At 33.2% G+C, this 21,781-nt stretch overlaps 1 protein-coding gene across 1 annotated transcript in view; it reads right to left on the bottom strand.

Annotated features, from left to right (window-relative positions):
- Window positions 1–536: 536 nt before the first annotated feature.
- Window positions 537–21,781, bottom strand: part of LOC136036149 (protein 60A-like) — a 34,577-nt gene continuing 13,332 nt past the window's right edge. The window contains exons 2-6 of the mRNA XM_065718189.1: window positions 16,849–17,080; window positions 14,635–14,789; window positions 11,174–11,386; window positions 5,364–5,440; window positions 537–929 (exon numbers count right to left, since the gene is read on the bottom strand). Of these exons, the coding sequence (XP_065574261.1) occupies window positions 669–929; window positions 5,364–5,440; window positions 11,174–11,386; window positions 14,635–14,789; window positions 16,849–17,080 (938 nt within the window). The 3' untranslated portion in view covers window positions 537–668. The remainder of the gene's footprint in view (window positions 930–5,363; window positions 5,441–11,173; window positions 11,387–14,634; window positions 14,790–16,848; window positions 17,081–21,781) is intronic.

Here is a 21,781-nt window from a genome sequence, read left to right as displayed (position 1 = left end):
TACTGACAGAATTTGAGAGATACAATTGAGGTTAAGAAAATAATATGCTAATACTGTCCCCCATTTAATAAAAAACATCTAAACAAGATTGGTCATTTTAATTTCCATGGATATTTATATTTAAAGGGACGCTGGTTTGTCAGTGCTCTCCTTAGAATTAATTCAGTTCGTCTATGAGCAATAGTTAAGACAGCCATGGTAAAGGACACATAAGTTTCAATCATAACAATAGTAATTATGTAATCGTTCAAGCCACAGAGGGAGGTTCTTTTGGGGAGTGATCAAGGACACACATGTCCCAAGGCTCATATTCGCAAGTAGTTTTTCTTTTGATAATTACCTCTACTTTTGAAAAAGAAAAGCCTTTTCCACGTGATTAGGTCGTTCGAAACACTCAATGCAGATAATGAATTTCTAAGTATTATAATTAAAATTACCGACTGACGATAGTTCTCATTTATCTTATTATATTTATATATTCCTCGAGTTGCTCTCATTCTCCAGTAATTATACATAGATGGAAACACATAAAAAAATTAAAATACAAAATTTATATATGAAAAGGTCAAAATATAAAATTCTTTTAAAGCTTTCGCTCAAAAGGACTAATCGTAAATCAATCTCGTGTTTTCCTAAATACTCAGCACTTGACTCAAAAACCAGTTGCTTTAGTGACACCCACAGCTTTTGACAACCATGTTCCTATACTTCTTCAATATTACATTGGAGCTATCATCAAAATACAGTACAGATATCGAGCTTAGTTTTGTTGGGGCGCAGCAAGGTCTTGGAACTCGAGATGGATTTAAAAGATGTACTAGAGTTTGGACAATAGCATGATTTGTTGCATTCATGTGAGCATTTAGGGGGAAAGAGCAGTCTCCATTGCAATAAAATGCAGCATAGCCTTCTGGTGCAATTATCCATTCCTAAAAGAAAAACAACTGTACTGGACCAAACATCAAATTTTAGTGGTTTAAAACAGTATTTAGACAATATTTAAACATTGAATCAATATTTAAATGATCAACATTTGAATCAATATTTATCATAAATCATCATCAATAATCAATCATGAATCATCATCATGAATCAATATTTATCTTGAATTAATCAATATTAAAATTAATCATAGGTACAATATTTAAATTGATCAATGCAAGAACCTGTCGACTTCCGAAATTTAAGTGATTAAACCTGAATCATTATTTCCGGTTATAGTTTCACAAGGCCAGCAAGATCAATTTTCCAAATCCAGTATGACAAAAACACATTAAAGGGAGTGGAGACATCCTATCCGATGTCTTCCACCAGTTGGAAAAAGATGGGGATAACGGAATTACATCATGGTTTCACCCCGGTTTTGTTGACTTTCAACACAATTTTATTTTCGTTTTTAACTATTTGTACCAAAATGTCAAACTTAGCCAGTAAAAACGACCAGCTAGTCAATCAGACCTATTGCCCCTCCCCAAACATATTGACTTTTGAATCTTTTGTTTGGGGCAAAAGTACTATGAAATGACGAGGAATGAACTTGGTTAACTTTATTACTGAATACTGAATGAGTCCTACGTCTTGAGATTCAAGTGAAACAGAGTTAACTAAAGGTTATATTAACAACCTAGTTTGTAAAGCTAACACAAGAATCTGCCAACTTGTTTCCCCTGGTTTTAGAAGCTTTGTTTCATATGCATAATTTACCCTTGAAATTGCTCGTTTGAAAAAAATACATAAAAAAGTGCCTTACCGATTCTCCCAAAAAAAACTCCCTGAAAGTTTCAACCTGACCCTCCAGCCTTTAGATAAACACGGTCCAGCTACGGACAAAATTCCTCAAATTTTAATAGAATCTACTGACTGTACAAAACCTTTATACGAAGAAACTCTCAATTGCCTTCAGGCTTCAAGCATATTAAAAACAAGTGTACTCTCTTGTGAGCATCCAAATTTTGATGAATAAAAACTCCGAAGAAATACTAGCTTCAGTTACCCGCCAGATAAAATCACATAAATGTTTTCAGATCAGTGATTGGTTGGGTTTTACATAATCTTTTCAATTATTTAAGGTAAAAATTTTCTCTGGAAATTTAGAGAAGCCAAATATTTTGGCTTTTTCGAATATGTCACGAATATGTCAATTTCGTGGCTAAACTCGCAGCAGAATACCGGTGAAATTGCGCTAAATTTAAAATACAAGCTCCAAAGTTGATTTTCAAACCCTCCGTTAAAGCATTTTTGCCATAATTCGTCTTCAAAAAGAAAGTGTCGATGCTTTTGTTTTGTCTTAAAATTCTTAGAAAACCCCAAATTGTATGTTTTTCTGATATCTATATTTTCTGTAAAAAAAAATAATGAAAAAAAAAAAATCCACAAAATGAGAGTCTACCGACATCTATGTACATTGAGAAATGACTTGCAAAAATTCTAGACATAAAAGTAGAAGTTCAAAACATCAGTGTTAAGCCAACAAAGAAATTTACAATCCATTGCCTAGAGCAAACACTAGATCACTTTTGTAAACGGAAGCTCTCTATTGAGCTCTGGTAAAAATTGTTTAAGAAACAATTAAGCAAAAGTAGACTTTGTTTGCATTATGATTGGACAAAAGCAATAAAATCTCCATTAAAAAGAAAAATACCCTGAATCATGAAAAAAAAAGTAGTTTTCCAGTTTCCTTCAATCCTCATGATATTATTCTTAAATGGCAAACGATAATTTTATGCTATCTATTTATTAATTGAAGTTAATAGCTAATTTAGATGACTCTTTAAGATTTTGCACAAATCACATTCGATTCTATAAGCTCATCAACCAGGGAAAGAAACTCATGATTCGTTTAGATCTCGGAAGTGGTGTGCAATAATTAATATTGATGTATTGGATTATATGTCAACATTGAATATCAATGAGTACTAAACTAAAATAATACAAAATTTAAGAGAAAAAAACGGGTTTAATTTAAACAAAACAGTGGAACAGAATTATATTTGTTTTTTCTCTCTTAAATTTTGTAAATGGAAAAGCAGTGTGGTCTAAGAATTTTTTCAAACTAAAATAAAATATTGACAAATATTTTGCAGATTTTTCTGGTCCTAGTGATTATTTCTTTAACTGCAAGAAACAGGAGGAATAATTTCGCTTGGTTAAAAAGAAACAAAAACAGGTAAATCATAACCAAAAGACACAGAAACGTGCATATACGTTAGCCGAGATATCTGTTGAGTTGTCCTCAGTGTAGAAAGAAGAATAAAAATTACAGGAAAATCAATTGAGTTGCCTTTCCCCTGCTTATTTAAGACCCTCTTCTGCTTAATCATTTATTGAAAGGCTTGATTCTTTAAATTGTCCTGTGTATTCATCAATATTTTTGTTTCCTTCTTCCTGCAATGAGGAGACTTGAGCTAAAGTTTTAGCTAAAATATTTGCATTTTTTTCACCAGCTGTGATTTACCTCTTTTTTTATAATTTTGTTTTATTATGGTTCGCCAGTGTGGTTAATTAGCTGAAAAAAAATAAATATAAGACCTTTGAGTCGATACAGCCGTGCAAGGATTAAATAGCTTGCACAGATCCCTTCTTGGAATATCCTAGAATTCATGATATTTGCATACGCCTGATAGGTTAATCAGCAAAATGGCTTACGCGTTGTGTTTTTTTGGAGAATGTCACATTTTCAAACTTTTGATGAAAGTGTTTATTTTTGTCATGGAATGATTCTTTGAAGAAAGTTTTAAGAATACAAGCCGTTCCACATATATCCACACTTCTTAGACTGATTTTCTGAAATTATCAGTATCATCCTCCCACCCCATCTTTACAGGTGCAGTTTCTTATGCAGTATATAAAATGAAAACAATAAATAAAACTAAGTGGGTTATAATATTACAGCGTATATGATATATGTGTGTGGTTACAGTGCAGATTGGTTATAAAAAAGATTGGTTATAAAACTTCATCATAATAAATACATTAACCTTGATTTTGGGAAGAGCGATGTCTCTCATGTATTATTTTCATATCATAGTCATCATATAGAACGAATGGTTATGAAGTTGGGAAAGGGTTTATTCAACCGAAAATTCTGAGGTATACTGTTCTTCTTAGGGGGCCAAAACCAAAAGGATGGCAACTAACATTATTTCAGCACTTCAAGTGCCCCACATCACCAAATTTGATCAGATTAAAACTTCAAGAGATCCATTATAGTCACAACGATCGAAAGGTTCACAAAATATACCTTCAGGCATAAGTATAGCTCTTTAACCCCCCTTATCATGCAACAGTTTAATATTTTAGAATTAAAGTTTGATAGCCCTAGGGATAATGCCTAAAAATTAATGTAAATACCCCATAGAAAGGAGAACCTATATAGAAATCTTTTCTTAGAAATGTCAGCATATGGTACCTTGCTGAAACACTATAGCTGTATCAATAGTTTCAAATTCTATGATTGAAGGCCCCATTGTACTGGTTAGAAGGATTATGCGAGCATTTTTTTTTATTGTTCACTTTATCATAAGAATACACGTAGTATTCAAAATATTTTCTTGGATTTTAGAAAAGCGCTAATACCATTTATCCCAATTGTAAGACTTAAGGAGGCTGGGGTCGAACGCCAGACTTATTTATGGTAATTTATTTTCATTTTAATTTCAATTTATTATTCATTCTAGTCTATGTTCCTTTTAGGTTTCATTTCTCCATTCATCGGAATTTCTGTTCGTTTCAAGTTTAAAATCTTGTACAAGTCAATTTATTCTCGCCTTAAGTCTTAAATTTGCTCTTTAGTTTTCCGTAGAAAAACTGTCTTTTAATTTGATTGAAGGGCAAACTTAAAGTGCCAAAGACATAGAATAAAATCCCCCTTGAAATCTATTCATACCTAAAATTGTCATTTTCTAAGACTTTTCTTTTGGTTATTTCAAAACTATGAAGTTTATTGGGCACTACCGCAATTTCTTCAGGTTCATGTTGAACCATGAAATAAATAAGCACAACTAATTACTCAAGGTCGGCAATACTTTCTGTCTGTAAAAATTCAAACATAAAAGATCTGTTGGTTCTCAAAGACAACTACACCTTCAAGGGGAAACTTCGTTTTCTCAAATTTGGGTGCCATTTTTGTTTAGTGCCATATGTTTCCAACTTGTATACTTTGAGTTTTCACCAACATTACTTTTTATTAAATTTGACACCAGCAACTACGAAAAACTTTGTAACTGCATAAGAAATAAAAATCATTAAAAATGGAAATCTGATGTTTCCTTTTTTTAAGATATGAATGTTTGTTCCTACTTAATCAGTTCAAATAGTCAGACCATGTATTCACTGTCTCCTTGGTACTTCAAAATTTGTCTTACCTGCCATCCTAAGTCACGGAAATTTACATACAAATTTTTCTTCTGACAGCTTTTTTTCACAAACCTTCGGTTGTAATCTGAAAATAGGGAACAATCGTAAGCTACAAGAACTATGCATTATTTAAGGTAATGATAATAAGTTTTCTCCTGTTTTAAATTGAATAAAATTATGGTCAAATGGCAAAAATTACACCTTGATGTGAAATCACATTCAACAATACCCTGATAGGTATTTTAGACTAATTACTGAACCTACAGCCAGTTGTGCGTGGTTTAGCCCCCCCCCTAATCTTTACAATAGTCAATAACGACCTAATTTTTGCACAATAAATTCCACGGTAATTACCGAGATCAAAGTTTCTCTTCATTAAACAAAGCTTGATTCAGAAGGCAGGATGCATACAAAATACGGCTTTCATCAAGAGAATTAATTTGAGAAGTAACATAAGAGAAGGGTAGCCAATGGTGATGATAGTGAAAAGAGGGGACTATAGAGGTATATTTGGTTGAACGGGGGGGTGAACTCAAATAAAGTATTTTAACCCTGTACAAGATCAGCATCCTTTGTATATCACTTTGGACCAGACCTTATTTCCCCACAGCCGTCAATTATTGCAAAATCGTAGCTATACTGTAAATTATGGTAATTAAATTGATTTTTTAAGAAAAAAGTTTGCTCTGCAAAGCAAATTAGGCTTTATTTAAATTTATCCTGGTCATGTGAGCTAATTATGGAATTTATGTAGCTGGTGATTAAGATGAAATGGTAGGGTTTACTAAGAGTCAATGTGCCTCATGTCACTGAGCAGCAATTTGGTGGCTGTTCCAACCTCTTATATTTGAAATTTGGTTATCAGGGCAAGAGAGTTTACAAAATACTACGTGGATGGAATACTTATTATAGATTTTAATTTTAATTGAATATATTTGGATTCAGTTCACCAGACAAGAAACAAAATCAAAATTAAATTTTCCAATACTTGAAAATAGAATCTAGTATGACTTTTCAATTTTCGGGAATGCAGCCGGCAATTACTTTTACCACACTCAGCAACCATGCCACTTTTGGCACAATTTCTTGAAAACACACATTAAAAGCGAACATGTTTGCAAGTTAAATCTGTATACACCATATAAACAACACCAATAAAAAAAATCTTTGGGCTGAATACAGCGAATCGGAGCCTCTACATTATAACCGACATCTTGAAGCATCTCCTCCTCATTGGGAAATCATTAACTATCCTTTTCCGAATTTTTCTTTCCGAAATTTACATGCAACATATACACAGCTAAAACATCCCATATTGAGATATATATATATATATATATATATATATATATATATATATATATATATATATATATATATATATATATATACTAGCTGTTGGGGTGGCGCTTCGCGCCACCCCAACACCTAGTTGGTGGGGGCGCTTCGCGCCCCCCCAAGCCCCCCCGCGCGCGTAAGTCGTTACGCGCCATAATAGTTATCCCGGTCTGTATATACATTCGTTTTATAGTTTTGTTTTTCTCCTTTATTTTTTTCCTTTTTTTTCTTTTTTAGCTTATTTAGATTTTTGGATTTTTTAGTTTTTTTATTAGTTTTTAGTTTTTTTTTCTTTTTAGTTTTTTTGTCCCGGTCGTCATTTATATCCCCCTGTTTCCCCCGGTGTCCCCGTTGTAGTTGTGTCCCTGTGTCCCGGTCGTCATTTATATTCCCTGTGTCCCGGTCGTCATTTGTATCCCGGTGTACCGGTCTGTATATACATTCGTTTTTTAGTTTTGTTTTTCTCCTTTATTTTTTTCCTTTTTTTTTCTTTTTTAGTTTATTTAGATTTTTAGATTTTTTAGTTTTTTTATTAGTTTTTAGTTTTTTTTTCTTTTTAGTTTTTTTGTAGTTTTTACCTTCTTTTTAGTTTTGTTAATTTTTTTTTTACTTATGTCCTGGTCGTCATTTATACTCCCTGTGTCCCGGTGCTTTGTTGATTGCTAATCGAACATTCCTTTTGTCCTGGTCGCTTTCTCTTTGAGTGTCGTCATTTATTTTTTTCTTTTTTAGTTCTTTTAGTTTTTACCTTTTTTAGTTTTTTAGATGAAAATTTTTTTTAGTTTTTTCCTTTTTTTCTTTTTAGTTTTTTATTGGTTTTTACCTTTATGTTAGCTTATTTTTCAGTTTTTTCCTTTTTTTTTATTTTTTTTTTATTTTTTATTTTTTTTAGTTTTTTACCTTTTTTTAGTTTTTTTAGTTTTTTTAGTTTTTTAGCTTTTTTACTTTTTTTATTAGTTTTTAGTTTTTTTTGTAGTTTTTGCCTTTTTTTTAGTTTTTTCAGTTTTTTTTTAGTTTTTTATTGGTTATTACCTTTATTTTAGCTTATTTTTCAGTTTTTTCCTTTTTTTAGTTTTTTTTTAGTTTTTAGTTTTTTTAGTTTTTTACCTTTTTTTAGTTTTTTTAGTTTTTTAGCTTTTTTTTTTTTTTATTAGTTTTTAGTTTTTTTTGTAGTTTTTGCCTTTTTTTTAGTTTTTTTAGTTTTTTAGCTTTTTTATTAGTTTTTAGTTTTTTTTGTAGTTTTTGCCTTTTTTTAGTTTTTTTAGTTTTTTAGCTTTTTTATTTTTTTATTAGTTTTTAGTTTTTTTTGTAGTTTTTGCCTTTTTTTAGTTTTTTCAGTTTTGACGTCACCTGATCCAGTTTTTTCAGGTGACGTCACCTGATCCACAGATCCACAGACAACTTATTTTTATATATATAGATAGTTTTTTTTTTACTTATGTCCTGGTCGTCATTTATACTCCCTGTGTCCCGGTGCTTTGTTGATTGGTAATCGAACATTCCTTTTGTCCTGGTCGCTTTCTCTTTGAGTTTCGTCATTTATTTTTTTCTTTTTTAGTTCTTTTAGTTTTTACCTTTTTTAGTTTTTTTTAGTTTTTTAGATGAAAATTTTTTTTAGTTTTTTCCTTTTTTTCTTTTTAGTTTTTTATTGGTTTTTACCTTTATTTTAGCTTATTTTTCAGTTTTTTCCTTTTTTTTAGTTTTTTTTTATTTTTTATTTTTTTTAGTTTTTTACCTTTTTTTAGTTTTTTTAGTTTTTTTAGTTTTTTAGCTTTTTTACTTTTTTTATTAGTTTTTAGTTTTTTTTTGTAGTTTTTGCCTTTTTTTAGTTTTTTCAGTTTTTTTTTTAATTTTTTATTGGTTTTTACCTTTATTTTAGCTTATTTTTCAGTTTTTTCCTTTTTTTTTAGTTTTTTTAGTTTTTAGTTTTTTTAGTTTTTTACCTTTTTTTAGTTTTTTTAGTTTTTTAGCTTTTTTATTTTTTTTATTAGTTTTTAGTTTTTTTTTGTAGTTTTTGCCTTTTTTTAGTTTTTTTAGTTTTTTAGCTTTTTTATTAGTTTTTAGTTTTTTTTGTAGTTTTTGCCTTTTTTTAGTTTTTTTTAGTTTTTTAGCTTTTTTATTTTTTTTATTAGTTTTTAGTTTTTTTTGTAGTTTTTGCCTTTTTTTAGTTTTTTCAGTTTTGACGTCACCTGATCCAGTTTTTTCAGGTGACGTCACCTGATCCACACATCCACAGACAGACAGACAACTTATTTTTATATATATAGATAGATAGATATATATATATATATATATATATATATATATATATATATATATATATATATATATATATATATATATATATATATATATATATATATATAGAGAGAGAGAGAGAGAGAGAGAGAGAGAAAAAAAAACTTATTAAGACAAAAGAAACTGACACAAAATAGACAACATAGAAAATCCAACAATTAAGAGTCAATCTGTCCCTAGTAACCTGAAAAGGTCTGTTTTGGGGTCTAATCTTATTTTAAAATTAATTCTAAAATATTAATTCTTATTAAAAAATGATAACAGCTAACCACTTAAATAGGAAAAAAAAAATACTAATTCCATTTTGGTCATCTACGTTAAATAACAAGAGAGTAATCTCTTTACCCATACACAGTATGGGTAAAGAGAATCCCCCGTTGCACTTCCTGGCTGAAGGGCCAAGAAACGGAGATCAGCACCGCCGGTACGGACTGTAAAGTCTAATGCCGTATCCTTTACCTTTTTTTACCATACATAGTAAAACAAAGTCCTTTAAATTGAATCATAAACTCAAATAATTCTTTAATATGTTTACTGTCTCTGGGCACAGCTAACCGACAATGCAGTCCTACATACCGATAATAAACAAAGAAACACAATTTAGAAACAATTGAACTCCAATGTCTTGAGATTATTTTCCATATTGTTTCTAAGTGTGTTTCTCTGTTTGTTATGGATAGGCATTGCCGTTTTCGTCACTATCTACATACTGACAAGGAAAGTGAATCGTGTTAACGATGTTCAGACATTCTGAGCGTTTCTAGTTGAATAATTATACACCTGATTTCCTAGCTGAAACGTAATATTAAAGTAAGGTCCTAGATTACTATTTATAATCCGATGCATTAGTTTTACTTTACTGAAGAAAAGAAAACCAAACACTGATACCCCTCTAACTTATTCATACAACCATGTGACTGAAACACAGCTGGGGACACGACTTAGAATCCACTTGGCTGAATTCTGCAGCACATGAAGAGGACAAACGGGGAAAGAAAACATACGGATGTAATAGAAGAAAATAGGTCAAACGAATAATCACAGCCGGAGACATATTTATCAATTTCTGCTCCATTCCAACATTAAAGGATATCTTAGAAAGTAATCACCTCAATATGCTTTCGCAAACACAACATTTCACCGATTAAAATTCCCAAATACTTAACTTCAACATTCCTAGGAACAATTGGATTACGTTAAGTTAAACCCTGAACTCACAGATAATAATTCTTTTGATGACCGTAAACAATAAATGATGACTTTCCAAGATTTATAAATATTATATTGAACTCTAGCCAAATTTAAAGTCTACTAAGACCGACACTCACTGTCAAAATTAGCTGATTTTCAGTTTTAGCTTCAACTGTAAATTGCATGTCATTTGCAACATAGCTATAATTTTCTTAACTAAAATTTCACTTCCTGTCTTTCCACAAGGCGATTCAGGATCCAGACCATCAACAGCGATTCGCAAATCATTAATATATACCAGAAAAAAAAGGGCCAAGGGGAAATCCTCGTGGCACTCCGTGTTCCACTTCTCTAAATCCAGATATTTCACCCTTAGCGGCCACACTTCGCATTCTACTAGTTAGGAAAGATTGAATAAATCCTTGCGTATTGCCACAAACACCGGCATTGGCCAGCTTTCGAAGCAGTATTCTGTGGTTAACACAGTCCAGTTATGGTTGCTACTGCTCTTCTCTGAACAGCTTTAATTTCGTCACATAAGCAGTTGGTATTCTGGACAAATGTGTCCCCAACAGGTGCAATGTATTCAAGCTGCGGTATTACATAAGTTAGATAAACAGTTGTGACACGGTTGCCATGACACCCAAATCAGCACATTGCAGCAAGAGCTTGGATTGATGCGTTGTAGGTTTCAATATGCTCAGAAAACGTACGATAGATTACAGCACAATTCCAAGGATTCTTGACGGCGAAACGACAAGAAATGATACTGGAGGAATGGCCTTAAAATGGTCTCCAGGAACTGATGATGTGGTTCATTACATGAATTACAACTTGATTAGACTAGAAAGGGTACTGACGTACATCGGGTTTCAAGTATTTTGGGGTATGGAAACTTTGAAAACGTCATAGAATAAGCTTAATTCACTAAGATAGCGAGCCTCATATTAAAGGCTCTTTAAATTATGAAAATTCTATTACAGAAACTTACCGTAAGCATAAGGATTGTATCTGGATACTTCATCTGGATAACTCCGGTTGTCTTTCGTCTTCTTTTCTTGCTTTTTCGCAGCTCTTTTTGTTCGTTCAATTCGTGCCGTGGACAATGCTGGAAGACTTTGAAAGAATGCTACCATAAATGGCTGAAATCCATCTTTTCCTTTAGTGCTGACAACACCAGCATTAGCCAAGGGTAGTTCACGACCTGATCAAGAAAAACGTCCTTAAAAATAAAGTTTTTACTGGTTGTTTATTATTTTTAAGTATAAACTGTATAATAAAAATTCAATTATAATAAACATCTTATTATATTGATATGATAGTCGTAGAAACATGATAGAAATAAAAAATAATATTTATTAGATTATTGGTATGTATACAGATGAGGGAGATTACAGATTAAATGATATTTGTAATAACTTAATGAAAACAACTCAGAGAGCCTCTTATAATCTAATGATGAAGAAGACAATGAGATTTTAGAAAGTAAAAGAATTTGAACTTGCAGAATTAATCTCAACACACTTTCGCTATATTAACTAAAGAAAATTTATAAGATTAGCTATATTACTAGATTAAAATACATTTAGCTTGATCTTGTTTTCACTAATTTAATTTTGCTGACCCAGGTTGTATATAGAGATTATCCTGAAAAATAGGGCTAAACTATAGAAAGCATTAGTTAATTGAAGACATTTTTTTAAGCTGGTCCCTCAGGCACCCTTCCTATTCCTATGCTTCCTGAAAGTTTTAACTCCATCCACCGAACCCTTCCCAAAATATTGCAGAAATAGTATTTTCATAACGTGGATGTACATAGTTGTCCATTCCCCTAAACTCTCCCTTAAAGTTTAAACTTGATACACCAAAGTGACATCGATATACTGCAGATACGCCACTGTGATAATCTGGAAGTACGTCACTACCTAGGTGCACGTTGGTTATAATTCCAACCGGAGCGTATCAAATGCATCAGAAACAAATCTTCCTTGGCCACTTCCTTCTCCCCCAGCACAAAAATTAGCTCCCTACACCCACCCTCCCCATTTTCCCCCTAACAGTACCAGAAAATTTCATTTCCACCCCCCAAAGCTTTCGTGAAACATTACATATTCACTCTTTCCATGCTCTTAAAGCACAAAGCGTCTTTCCATATACCCCTTCCCTTGCCTAAATAAAATTTGAAATCCAGTCAGCAACTCCGCGCTCAACACTCTCCCTAAGACTCTTCAACACTCCTCAAATAATTCTCAGAATTTTGAAGATAAAATGAAGACTTGAGTGCACATAACGTCTATGGATTTACTCAAGTGTGTCTGTTATTTCCAAAATATATGCTTGAGAAAATTTGCATAACAAACAATCACTAAGAGCTGTTATTCATGCCCTGGGCATGACTAGCAGCTCTAGAGGCGTTTGACGTCATATTTGACGTCAAATATGCCCTAGAGGTATGTTTTTTAGATCTTTCAACGTTCCTGGGCAAAATGGCTATTTAAAATATACGCAGGAAAGAGTTTGGAAGAGTTTGGAAGTTGCCCCCTAATCCCTTCTGATCCTTAAGAAAACCACTGGAAAATTGAATTTCTAAGCCAATGAGCCCCCTTAAAAGCCTCCACAACCACCCTACCATACGAAGTGACCGAAGAAAATATTCTTTGGCCCTTTGGCGGGACCTGTTTCGGGGAAACTAGCCTTTTTTCTTCTGTGTATATTCTTTTTCTATTTTTTCGTCTGCATCTGGGCTCCCATAGCTCGAGGACTTAGATATAAGTTTTGAAGTAATGGGGGAAAATTTGTTAAGCCTATTTTCGGCCTCCCTTTTTTGAGGGAGGCTGGAGTAGGGGGGTTGTACCCCGCAATATTTTTTTGCACATTGAGCTCCACTTGGCCATACGAATTAAAGTTGTATGTTTCAAATTCATCATGGGTGAAACATTATTGAATAATTACCGGCTCTCCACCCGCTATCCCCTCCCACAACAAAATGTTTGTTCTTTCTAACCTTGAGAACAAACCCCCAAAAATTTTGACCCAACAATGAACTCCTAAATCTAATTCAAACAAGTCCCCCTTTTCCATAACAAAACCTATGTGTACACAAGCTTTGATTTACAGCCCTTGTTACAGAGTCTGTGGGGCTCCTCTGGAACTGTGGAGATCCAACAGCTGAGACGTCAGCTGCTCTAATGCCAACATCATATCAATATTATCAAGAAGCCCATTCATCTTATTATCTCATTCTTATTCTCTTTTATTGAATTAAAATAGCGTGTCAGTAAAACTAGGGCCAGCTCGTTGTTACCCGCAATTATCCTTAGATAAACTGTGTGAAAAGAAACAGACGCGTTATCAATATAGGGAAATATGCACAGGCACATCAACCCCAGAAGGCACAGAAATAAAACCACAAGTCATGACGATACAAGATCTCTATGGTTTTTTAAAGAGAAGGTGTAATTTTTACGCCCAAGGGGAAACTTGGCAGCACTGCACTGCCATCAGATTCCAAACTCATTGTAAAAAAAACCAAAAAAAACACCTTTAACTCAGATTTGCCATATATGCTACATCCCCTGCTTTATAAAGTGGTGGCACCTAGGCTACTGCTACATACCTTCTTTTTCATAATGGTAGAAATAGTATTGTTGGTAATTACTTTTAATACAACTTTGTACCTGCAACGTGCATTTGATCAACCCTAGTTTTTTTTGCAGGGAAAGTATGTTTGTTTTGGACTTCAATTTGAATGAAGCTGATGTTCTTCAAAGCTACATGCTTTGTCATATATTTCAGATCATTTAAGATTTATCTTGTTTTTGAAATTTTTGGTGTGCTATTTTTTTTGCTCTCGTACTGTTTTACTGTCTGAACGAAAGAAGAAAATTTTGCCACCGCATCATAGCTGTGACTCAGTTCTATACATCAAACATATACAACAAATCATATTTTTGAAGTTTGGCGTAGAGGGCTTTTTTAGATTAAAAATAACTTGAACGTTTATAAGAAATTGTCGGAAAAAGGATAATTTTCTAATTTTTTAAGCAAGTTTAGATGGGAGAAATTCCAAGCACTATCATAATTCTGGCTCAGTGAATGGATAGATTAGAGACTAATGAATCTAAAAGTAAAGGTGTCTTATAATTTTGGTGCTAGTTACAGCTGCTGGCTTGTCATGGAATCACTGCTGACAGTGATTCCAGACAAACAGCTGCTGGCTTGTCATGGAGGCAGCATACACCTTAATCGTTGATGCTCTACGGTAGAGATATTCAACCTACTCAGTTTACTTTTCAACATTTTGGAAAGAATCAGGGCAATTCCATATTTCAAAATATCAAAAGCAGAAAGCGAGCCACGTTAACACCTCTTTTTCTCGGGACTTGCACTACATTTATCAAAATATTAAGCGCTCAGTATTTTAAGCTAGATTATGGTAATGAATTGGGCTACCGGATTCTATTCCTCTTGCTATAACCATTAGGCCAAAGTTTGAATCAGGATTTTCAATCCATTCCTTTACTGTATTGGTTAAATTCAGTGGAATCCATGAGCCGTCATCATGGTCAGTGGTATTAACTTTCAGTATAAGTTCCAAATGGTAGTCTCTAAAAAAAGAAAAAAACAATTGTGGCAATTTGTTTTTTACTATGGTTTTGATAAAACTATGTCGCCATACACACTAACTGATTCTTTTGCTGAATTTAAATAAGCAAGGTAGGGCTTATTAAATATTTTATTATCAGTTAAAAACAAACACTTATCAGTCTCATATTCACTGGCATAGTTATCGCCAAGAACAAATATCAGCCTCTCATTTACTGACAAATCAAAATTTCTCTCAATTGTTTCTCTCAATTCTACTTTATTAAACAGTAAAAAAAATTAGCGTAAGGAGTGGAGCGTTGAGAAGGGAACAGCCCTTTTCATACAAGAATTAATTTCTGTTCGTTTTAAGTTTTAATGTGATTTCTGAACGTTTTTGAATTAATGCATGTTTGATTTTGGCTCTCCGCACATTAATTATTAAAATGAAATTTGCATATTAATTCTTTTTTTGACTAAATGGCTTTCTCTCAGTTTTGATCAGACGATTTTGAGAAAAAAGGGGTGGGGGAGGAGGCCTAGTTGCCCTCCAATTTTTTGGTTACTTGAAAAGGCAACTAGAACTTTAAATTTTTAACGAACGTTTTTATTAGTAAAAAATATACGTAACTTACGAATTAACTTACGTAACGAACTTTTATATTCTTATATTTTTATTATGTATATGAGGGGGTTTTTCCCCTGGTTAATACCTCACTTTTTACACTAAAGCTTAAATTTTTGTCCCAACTCTTTAAGAATGACCCCTGAATCAGAAAGGCCGTAAAATAAATAGTTGAAACTACTGAAAATACTTCAGCGTAAAGAGCGAGGTATTTAGGAGGAGATGAACCCCTCATATGCGTAATAGTCTCTGTTTGTTTTAAGTTTTAATGCTGCTCCTTACTTTCAGTTGAAAAAACTTTTTCATATTTATTTTTTCATTGTTTTTTTTATAATAATGCTAGAAAATCCAGCGCCCCATTCATTGAATTTCTCTTCCTCCAAGGAAAGATCTTCCCACATATCCCCCTCCCCTCGACCTCCCCAAACCAAAATAATCCCCCTGAAAAACGTCTTTACACCTCCCAGTAACCATTACTGTATGTAAACACTGGTTAAAGCTTGTAACTTGCAGCCCCTCCCCCAGGGACTGAGGGAGAGTAAGTCATCCCAAAGACATAGTTATTGTGGTTTAAGACTATGCTGAACAAAATGGCTATCTCAGAATTTTTATCCGTCACCTTTGGGAAAAAATAAGCGTCGGAGGGGGCCTAGGTGCCCTCCAATTTTTTCGGTCACTTAAAAAGGGAAACTAGAACTTTTCATTTCCGTTAGAATGAGCTCTTTTGCGATATTCTAGGGCCACTCGGTTGATACAATGACCCCTGAAAAAAAAAAAACGCACCCGTGTCGGTCTTCAGGCAAAAAATACGAAGTTACACATTTTTGTAGATAGGAGCTTGAAACTTTTACAGTAGGGTTCTCTGATACGCTGAATGCGATGGTGGGATTTTAGTTAAGATTCTATGACTCTTAGGTGGTGTTTCCCCCTATTTTCCAAAATAAGGCAAATTTTCTCAGGCTCGTAGCTTTTGATGACAAAGACTAAATTTGATAAAACTTATATATTTAAAATCAGCATAAAAATCCAATTCTTCTGAAGTATCTTTTATCATCAAAATTCCGTTTTTTAGAATTTCTTTTACTATTGAGCCGGGTCGCTCCTTACTACAGTTCGTTACCACAAACCGTTTGATTAGGCGAATGTTAAAAATACACAATCGAGTCGTTAATCTAAGTCTCATCTCTATTGATTTTTCAAGCACTCTTTTCCCATAACGAAGCACGTTCCTCATACATTCGTTGTCTTTGCTTGTTGTTAAAATGGATTAAAGGAGTGATTGACAAATGACAAGAGACAGATAACAGAAAGGAAAAAAAAACTTTGTTTTATAATTTCTTAAAATCTTTGCATGCTATCTATTTTAAGTTTGGCTCACTAAACTTATTCGTATTTATTAGAATTTCATTTAAATATTTCTCATAAAAAATGGCTAAATTGCTAAAAAGAATACTTACGTCCCAGCCAAAGATGGGAGTACTTGATACACCTGAATTGTAAAATCTTCTTCACGAAGCAATTCATATTCTTCATAATCTTCATCCTCGTATTCACTAAAATAGTCACTCTCACGATGCTGTCGGAACAATCTAAGCTCAGCTCCCACCAACACCGAATTTTCTGGAATTTCTGACAGATCAAACCAAAGTGGAACGCCTTTTCCATGTCTTATACTGTGGAGATGGTGACCTAGAAGTGCAGATAAAAATTCAATTTGACGATATTTCTTGATATCGCCAATCCACAGCAAAGAAAACATATTTTGTTGTATTTTAGGAAACCACTTTGATGTATTTCTTTATAGCTAGAAGATTCAGGTTCTGTTCCAGAAACACTGCTCTAATAGAAATCTTCTTAGAAATTTTCACTGTAACTAAACTTTTAATAGAGGCTACTGCATATACGTGGTTTTCAACGTCCACCCGGTACTTACTATGTCGAAGTTAGATCGAATCCGAGTGTGTAATGGTCTGATTGATTGAAATGTACAAATTCTTTGCCAGGAATTTTTTTTTATCACCCCCGCCTTCAACTCTTTTTGTCGACCTTCTTTCCTAATGTATATTTTTCATCCAACACAGCTATTTTTTGAAAGTTGACAGTAATGTAGAATTACATTATTCTAAAAATTTTGATTTAGTTTTGAAAGCGACCAGTCTCATTTAGGCGAAATACCTGTAATAGCTTAGGGCTAAGCATTCGCTGAGCGTTTTCCCAATACTACCTGTAAAAAGGTATAATCATGCTCGTAACATTTCAATGGCTAAAATTCTCAGCCTTTTGAGAACAACACCAGGTATGTACGTATCCAAATATTCGATTATAATTGTTCAAATGATTATATATTGTTTTCATAAAAAACTATCACCCAATTTCGCTACCCCTTCTTTTCGCAACCCCACGTTAATGATTGCGTGACCTCACCAGGAGATAGCTTGGCAACAGCCCATTACTGTTATGGAATTCTAGGTCTCACAATTTCCATAAACCAGTATCTTGCAATTCAGGAGAAATTACACATAGTGATGTTAGTCTTACACCGTCCAGAAACGATCCTTCACTTTTAAGGCGCAGCAGCTAGTAACATCCCCACACATTCTTGATGGTGGGATGGGGAGAGTGGTGGGCATCAGAATTTCAGTAAGAAATTCTGAGAATTCATTAGAATAGGGAAAGCTTTATAACGCTATTTACCCAAGAGATTCTATAGGTGATCTGCTGAATACTATTTGGACGAATTTGCTTTTGGAGTAAAATACTGAAACGTCAGCAATTCTTTGTTTGGTTCCTTGCTTTTGTGGTTGTTTTATAGATGTCACTTGATGTATTTGGAAGCGTGGAGTAGAATCTGTTTCTTGAGCATTTAAATTTTTGAGCATTAAATTGGGAAAGAAAAAACTGCCTTACATTTATGGAGAGAAAATCAGGTGTTTTCCCCATTTTATAGGCAACTAACTCATTATTAGAGGCACCTGAACTTGCAACAATACCATTCAGTTTCAGTATAAAAAAAAATACACATTACAGTATCTTTTATGCAGCACCTATGTATGGGGTGGGCTCGAGATACACCTTCAGAAATCCTGAATTTTTCCCGAGTTATGCGGTACTTCCTATTCGGGTACTTGTATGAAAAATATACTATCGCTCAAGTTGTTCATTCATTGACGCATTACATAACCTTTTTTTTCGTTAGATTCTTTCAGCTTAGCGTGAGACAAGGCAAAGAGAAGTGACAGAATGAGTGGAAAGTATATATTTTAGGCTATATATTTGCACATTAGAGGGAGGGAAGGGTAAAGTATTTGGACAGTATGAAGTTAGAAATCAATTCTTACTACATAATATGCAGAACAATCGTACCTAACACATTAGGCATGCAAACGCACTATACTTTACCCTCCCCCTCCTAATATACAAATATATAGCCCAAATTTGTTTCTAATGTCTTAATTTTTTATTTTACTTCGGTATATTTCATTAGGATTGAGCGTCAGGGAAACATATTAAAAGAATATTAGGTAGTGGGTATATTATTCAAGTACCCATTCGGGTAGTCAAATAATTCTTTTATCATTACCAAACCCAACTACCGAAAAAAAAAAATAATCAAGCGTACCTGTCTGTTCTTAGCGTACATGGTTCTTAGGATTCTTCTTCAGAGTCTGTAGATTCCAAGCTGATTTGTTTAAGGCTGGACGGACTCGGAAAGAATCTTCCTATACCTCCCATGTTAAACATTTGCAGTTTGCCTGACGTTCCTGAATTAGTGATTTTGGCGGTTTTTATGTCAATAGAAGTAAAAAAATCTGGTGAATATTTTGGCATAATCAAATCTTAAAGCCGACAATTATTTTTTTTATAATTCCAAAATAATTATAAAACCTGTTTCGGGTTTGCATTCTAGATTGCTATGCTTGACATTGTTGTTGTGGGTATCAAAAAATAGAGCAAAAAATTTTCTATTCATCAATAAGAAGCTTTTTTCTATAATATATACCTCCTGGCTGCAGTCCCTTCAAATACTTTACATATTTGTGTTCCGAAATCAAAATTTCCCCTCAAAAGGTTAGATTGAGCTGTAATCGGAGCATCTAAGAATGCAAAAATTACACCAAGGGGCTAACCACTCAGATTGTTCAGGAGCGATTCAGTCAAGCATTATTTAGTTCTAACCTGTTTAAACAGTCTAGAGAAGAAGTAAGGTGCAGACACCAAACTGCCGGTTAATGAATATATAAGAAAATTGTATTGTATAAATAATTAAGGATAAGCTACGTCTAATCCTAGAGATAAATTAAACACAGCACAAGGGCCGAATAAGAAGCAATGGTTTTATTTTAAAAATATTGATCTATCGTTTTGGTTTAATTAAAATAAATTCAGGACAAATTTATGTATTGTAGTATAAGTACAATTTTGCATAATCTTGTACTGAAATAAGAATTAAAAATATATAAAACAAGCTAATTAATAACTAATGAATGAAACAAAATAACTAATGAACGAAACAAAATGTCCCCAGAATATTTAAATTTGTTATAGCAAACACCCGAGTCTTGCTGTAGAACTACCAAAGCAAACTACAAAAGCAGTCAATGACCAGTCTCAAGTCCAAGGCCTTTCCAAGAAACAATCCAACCCCTTGGTATATAAACCCCAATAAAAATTACCCATACTAAAGCAGTCAAATGACCAGTCTCAAGTCCAAGGCCTTTCCAAGAAACAATAAAACCCTTTAGTAAGTGAACCCCGATAAAAATGGTCAGAACCCTAATAAAGATCTTATATAGTTCTTGCTATTGACCACAGTAACATGGAAAAAAAAAAGAAATATACGAGGGCTCCATTTGCCAAATGTGCAGGCCCATTGTGAAAAGTTGAAATTAAATTATCGGGCTAGAGGCAGACCGCGTTTACCAAAATATATGTTAGAAGACTTAACGGATGCTTCGGTTCACGACGAATCAAGTTCCGAAGGAATTGGAACAAATTCCCCTTTTGTGTTGAAAGTTATCACTTCTGGAAGAAATTTGGGGTCAGACCTTCTAAAAGGCTCACGCTGGATTGTGGATCTGCCTTACCTTTTTGAGAATTATGAAAAGCTCGTGATTCGCCACATGTAAGTTTTTTCTTTGTCTTTCATTTTACGTCATTGATTTACTGCTATCAAAATTATTAGGATGGGGAATTATTCTGGGTTGCAATTAATACAACTTGTACCTTATTAATTCTTGATAATTGTCTTTTCTGCTATAGAGAAAGAATGTTCGATAACTTTTAAAGATATTTTCATCCCAAAACAACAGAACGCTCCGACGGTATCTACTTAGGTTAGTTTAATTTCACTATTGTTGGTTTTACCAACAATTTAAAGCTTATATAGAATAGTCGGCAGTTGTTTCGCTATTTCTTTAGCAATCTCATCTTCGTTTAGACAAGACAAGATTTATTTCTACAAAACGGCTATCACAAGCCCAAAAGGGCCAAATTCACATTTTAGTCTCAATAAAAAAATTAAAAAAATGGTGAATGCCAATCAGTAATAAATATCAAACCAGTTTAAACTCATAAAATTGCAATCAGTAAAAAAGTAAAACCATAAAAAGTCTTAAATTAAAACCGGGAAAACAAATTTAAACAAAATGACAATTTAGTTTACCTTGCAAGAATTGTAAAGTTTGCAGTTGCAAAATAAGCTTTAAAACTATAAGTTAAAATTGGAGCGATAAGAGCGAAGGGTTAGTAATTTAAAATTTCAAATATATGAAGGATGAACGTTCTTCTATATCTTTCAGTGGAAACTCTTATTTGGGCAAGAAGGGGGATTTTTGTTGAATTAGAACATGGGGCAGTGGCGAATGCAGGGGGCACCCTCCCCCTGACATAGTAGTAGATTTGTGGTTGGGACCGCTTGCTCTGGTTCTTTTAGGGACGAATTTTTTTATGTTTGGTTTTTAATAGTCGAGTTTTTAGTAAGTTTTTAGTTATTAAGGCTGTTTCTTTTTGCAAACAAGTTTGAAACAAGGTTTCAGTTACTTTTTGCAGTCTCTATTAGATTTTTATTAATGACACATGTCCCCAAAAAGTATTTAAATTAAATTCAAGTTTATCAAGGGGATCTGTCCGTATTACCACAAATGCCAACTGGGAGGCGAAAATTTTCATTCGTAAGAAGGGGAGATTTAAAATTCTGACTTAATCCGCTGCTAATAGCAACAATAAGAAAGCATTATATTTCTATTTCTTTGTTCTATTTTTCCTGCTACACCATCAAACGAACTATTACTTAATGTTTAATCAACAATTAGTTCCAAAGAATGTATGATACCAAAATATGGTACTAATTTTTTTTTTTGACAATACAAAGTTTCAGTAAGTCGCTATAGT

Source organism: Artemia franciscana, chromosome 15, assembly GCF_032884065.1.
Source record: "Artemia franciscana chromosome 15, ASM3288406v1, whole genome shotgun sequence".
Lineage (NCBI taxonomy): Eukaryota > Metazoa > Arthropoda > Branchiopoda > Anostraca > Artemiidae > Artemia > Artemia franciscana.
Note: the sequence above shows the minus strand (reverse complement) of the source record. Positions and strands in the feature narration are given on the sequence as shown.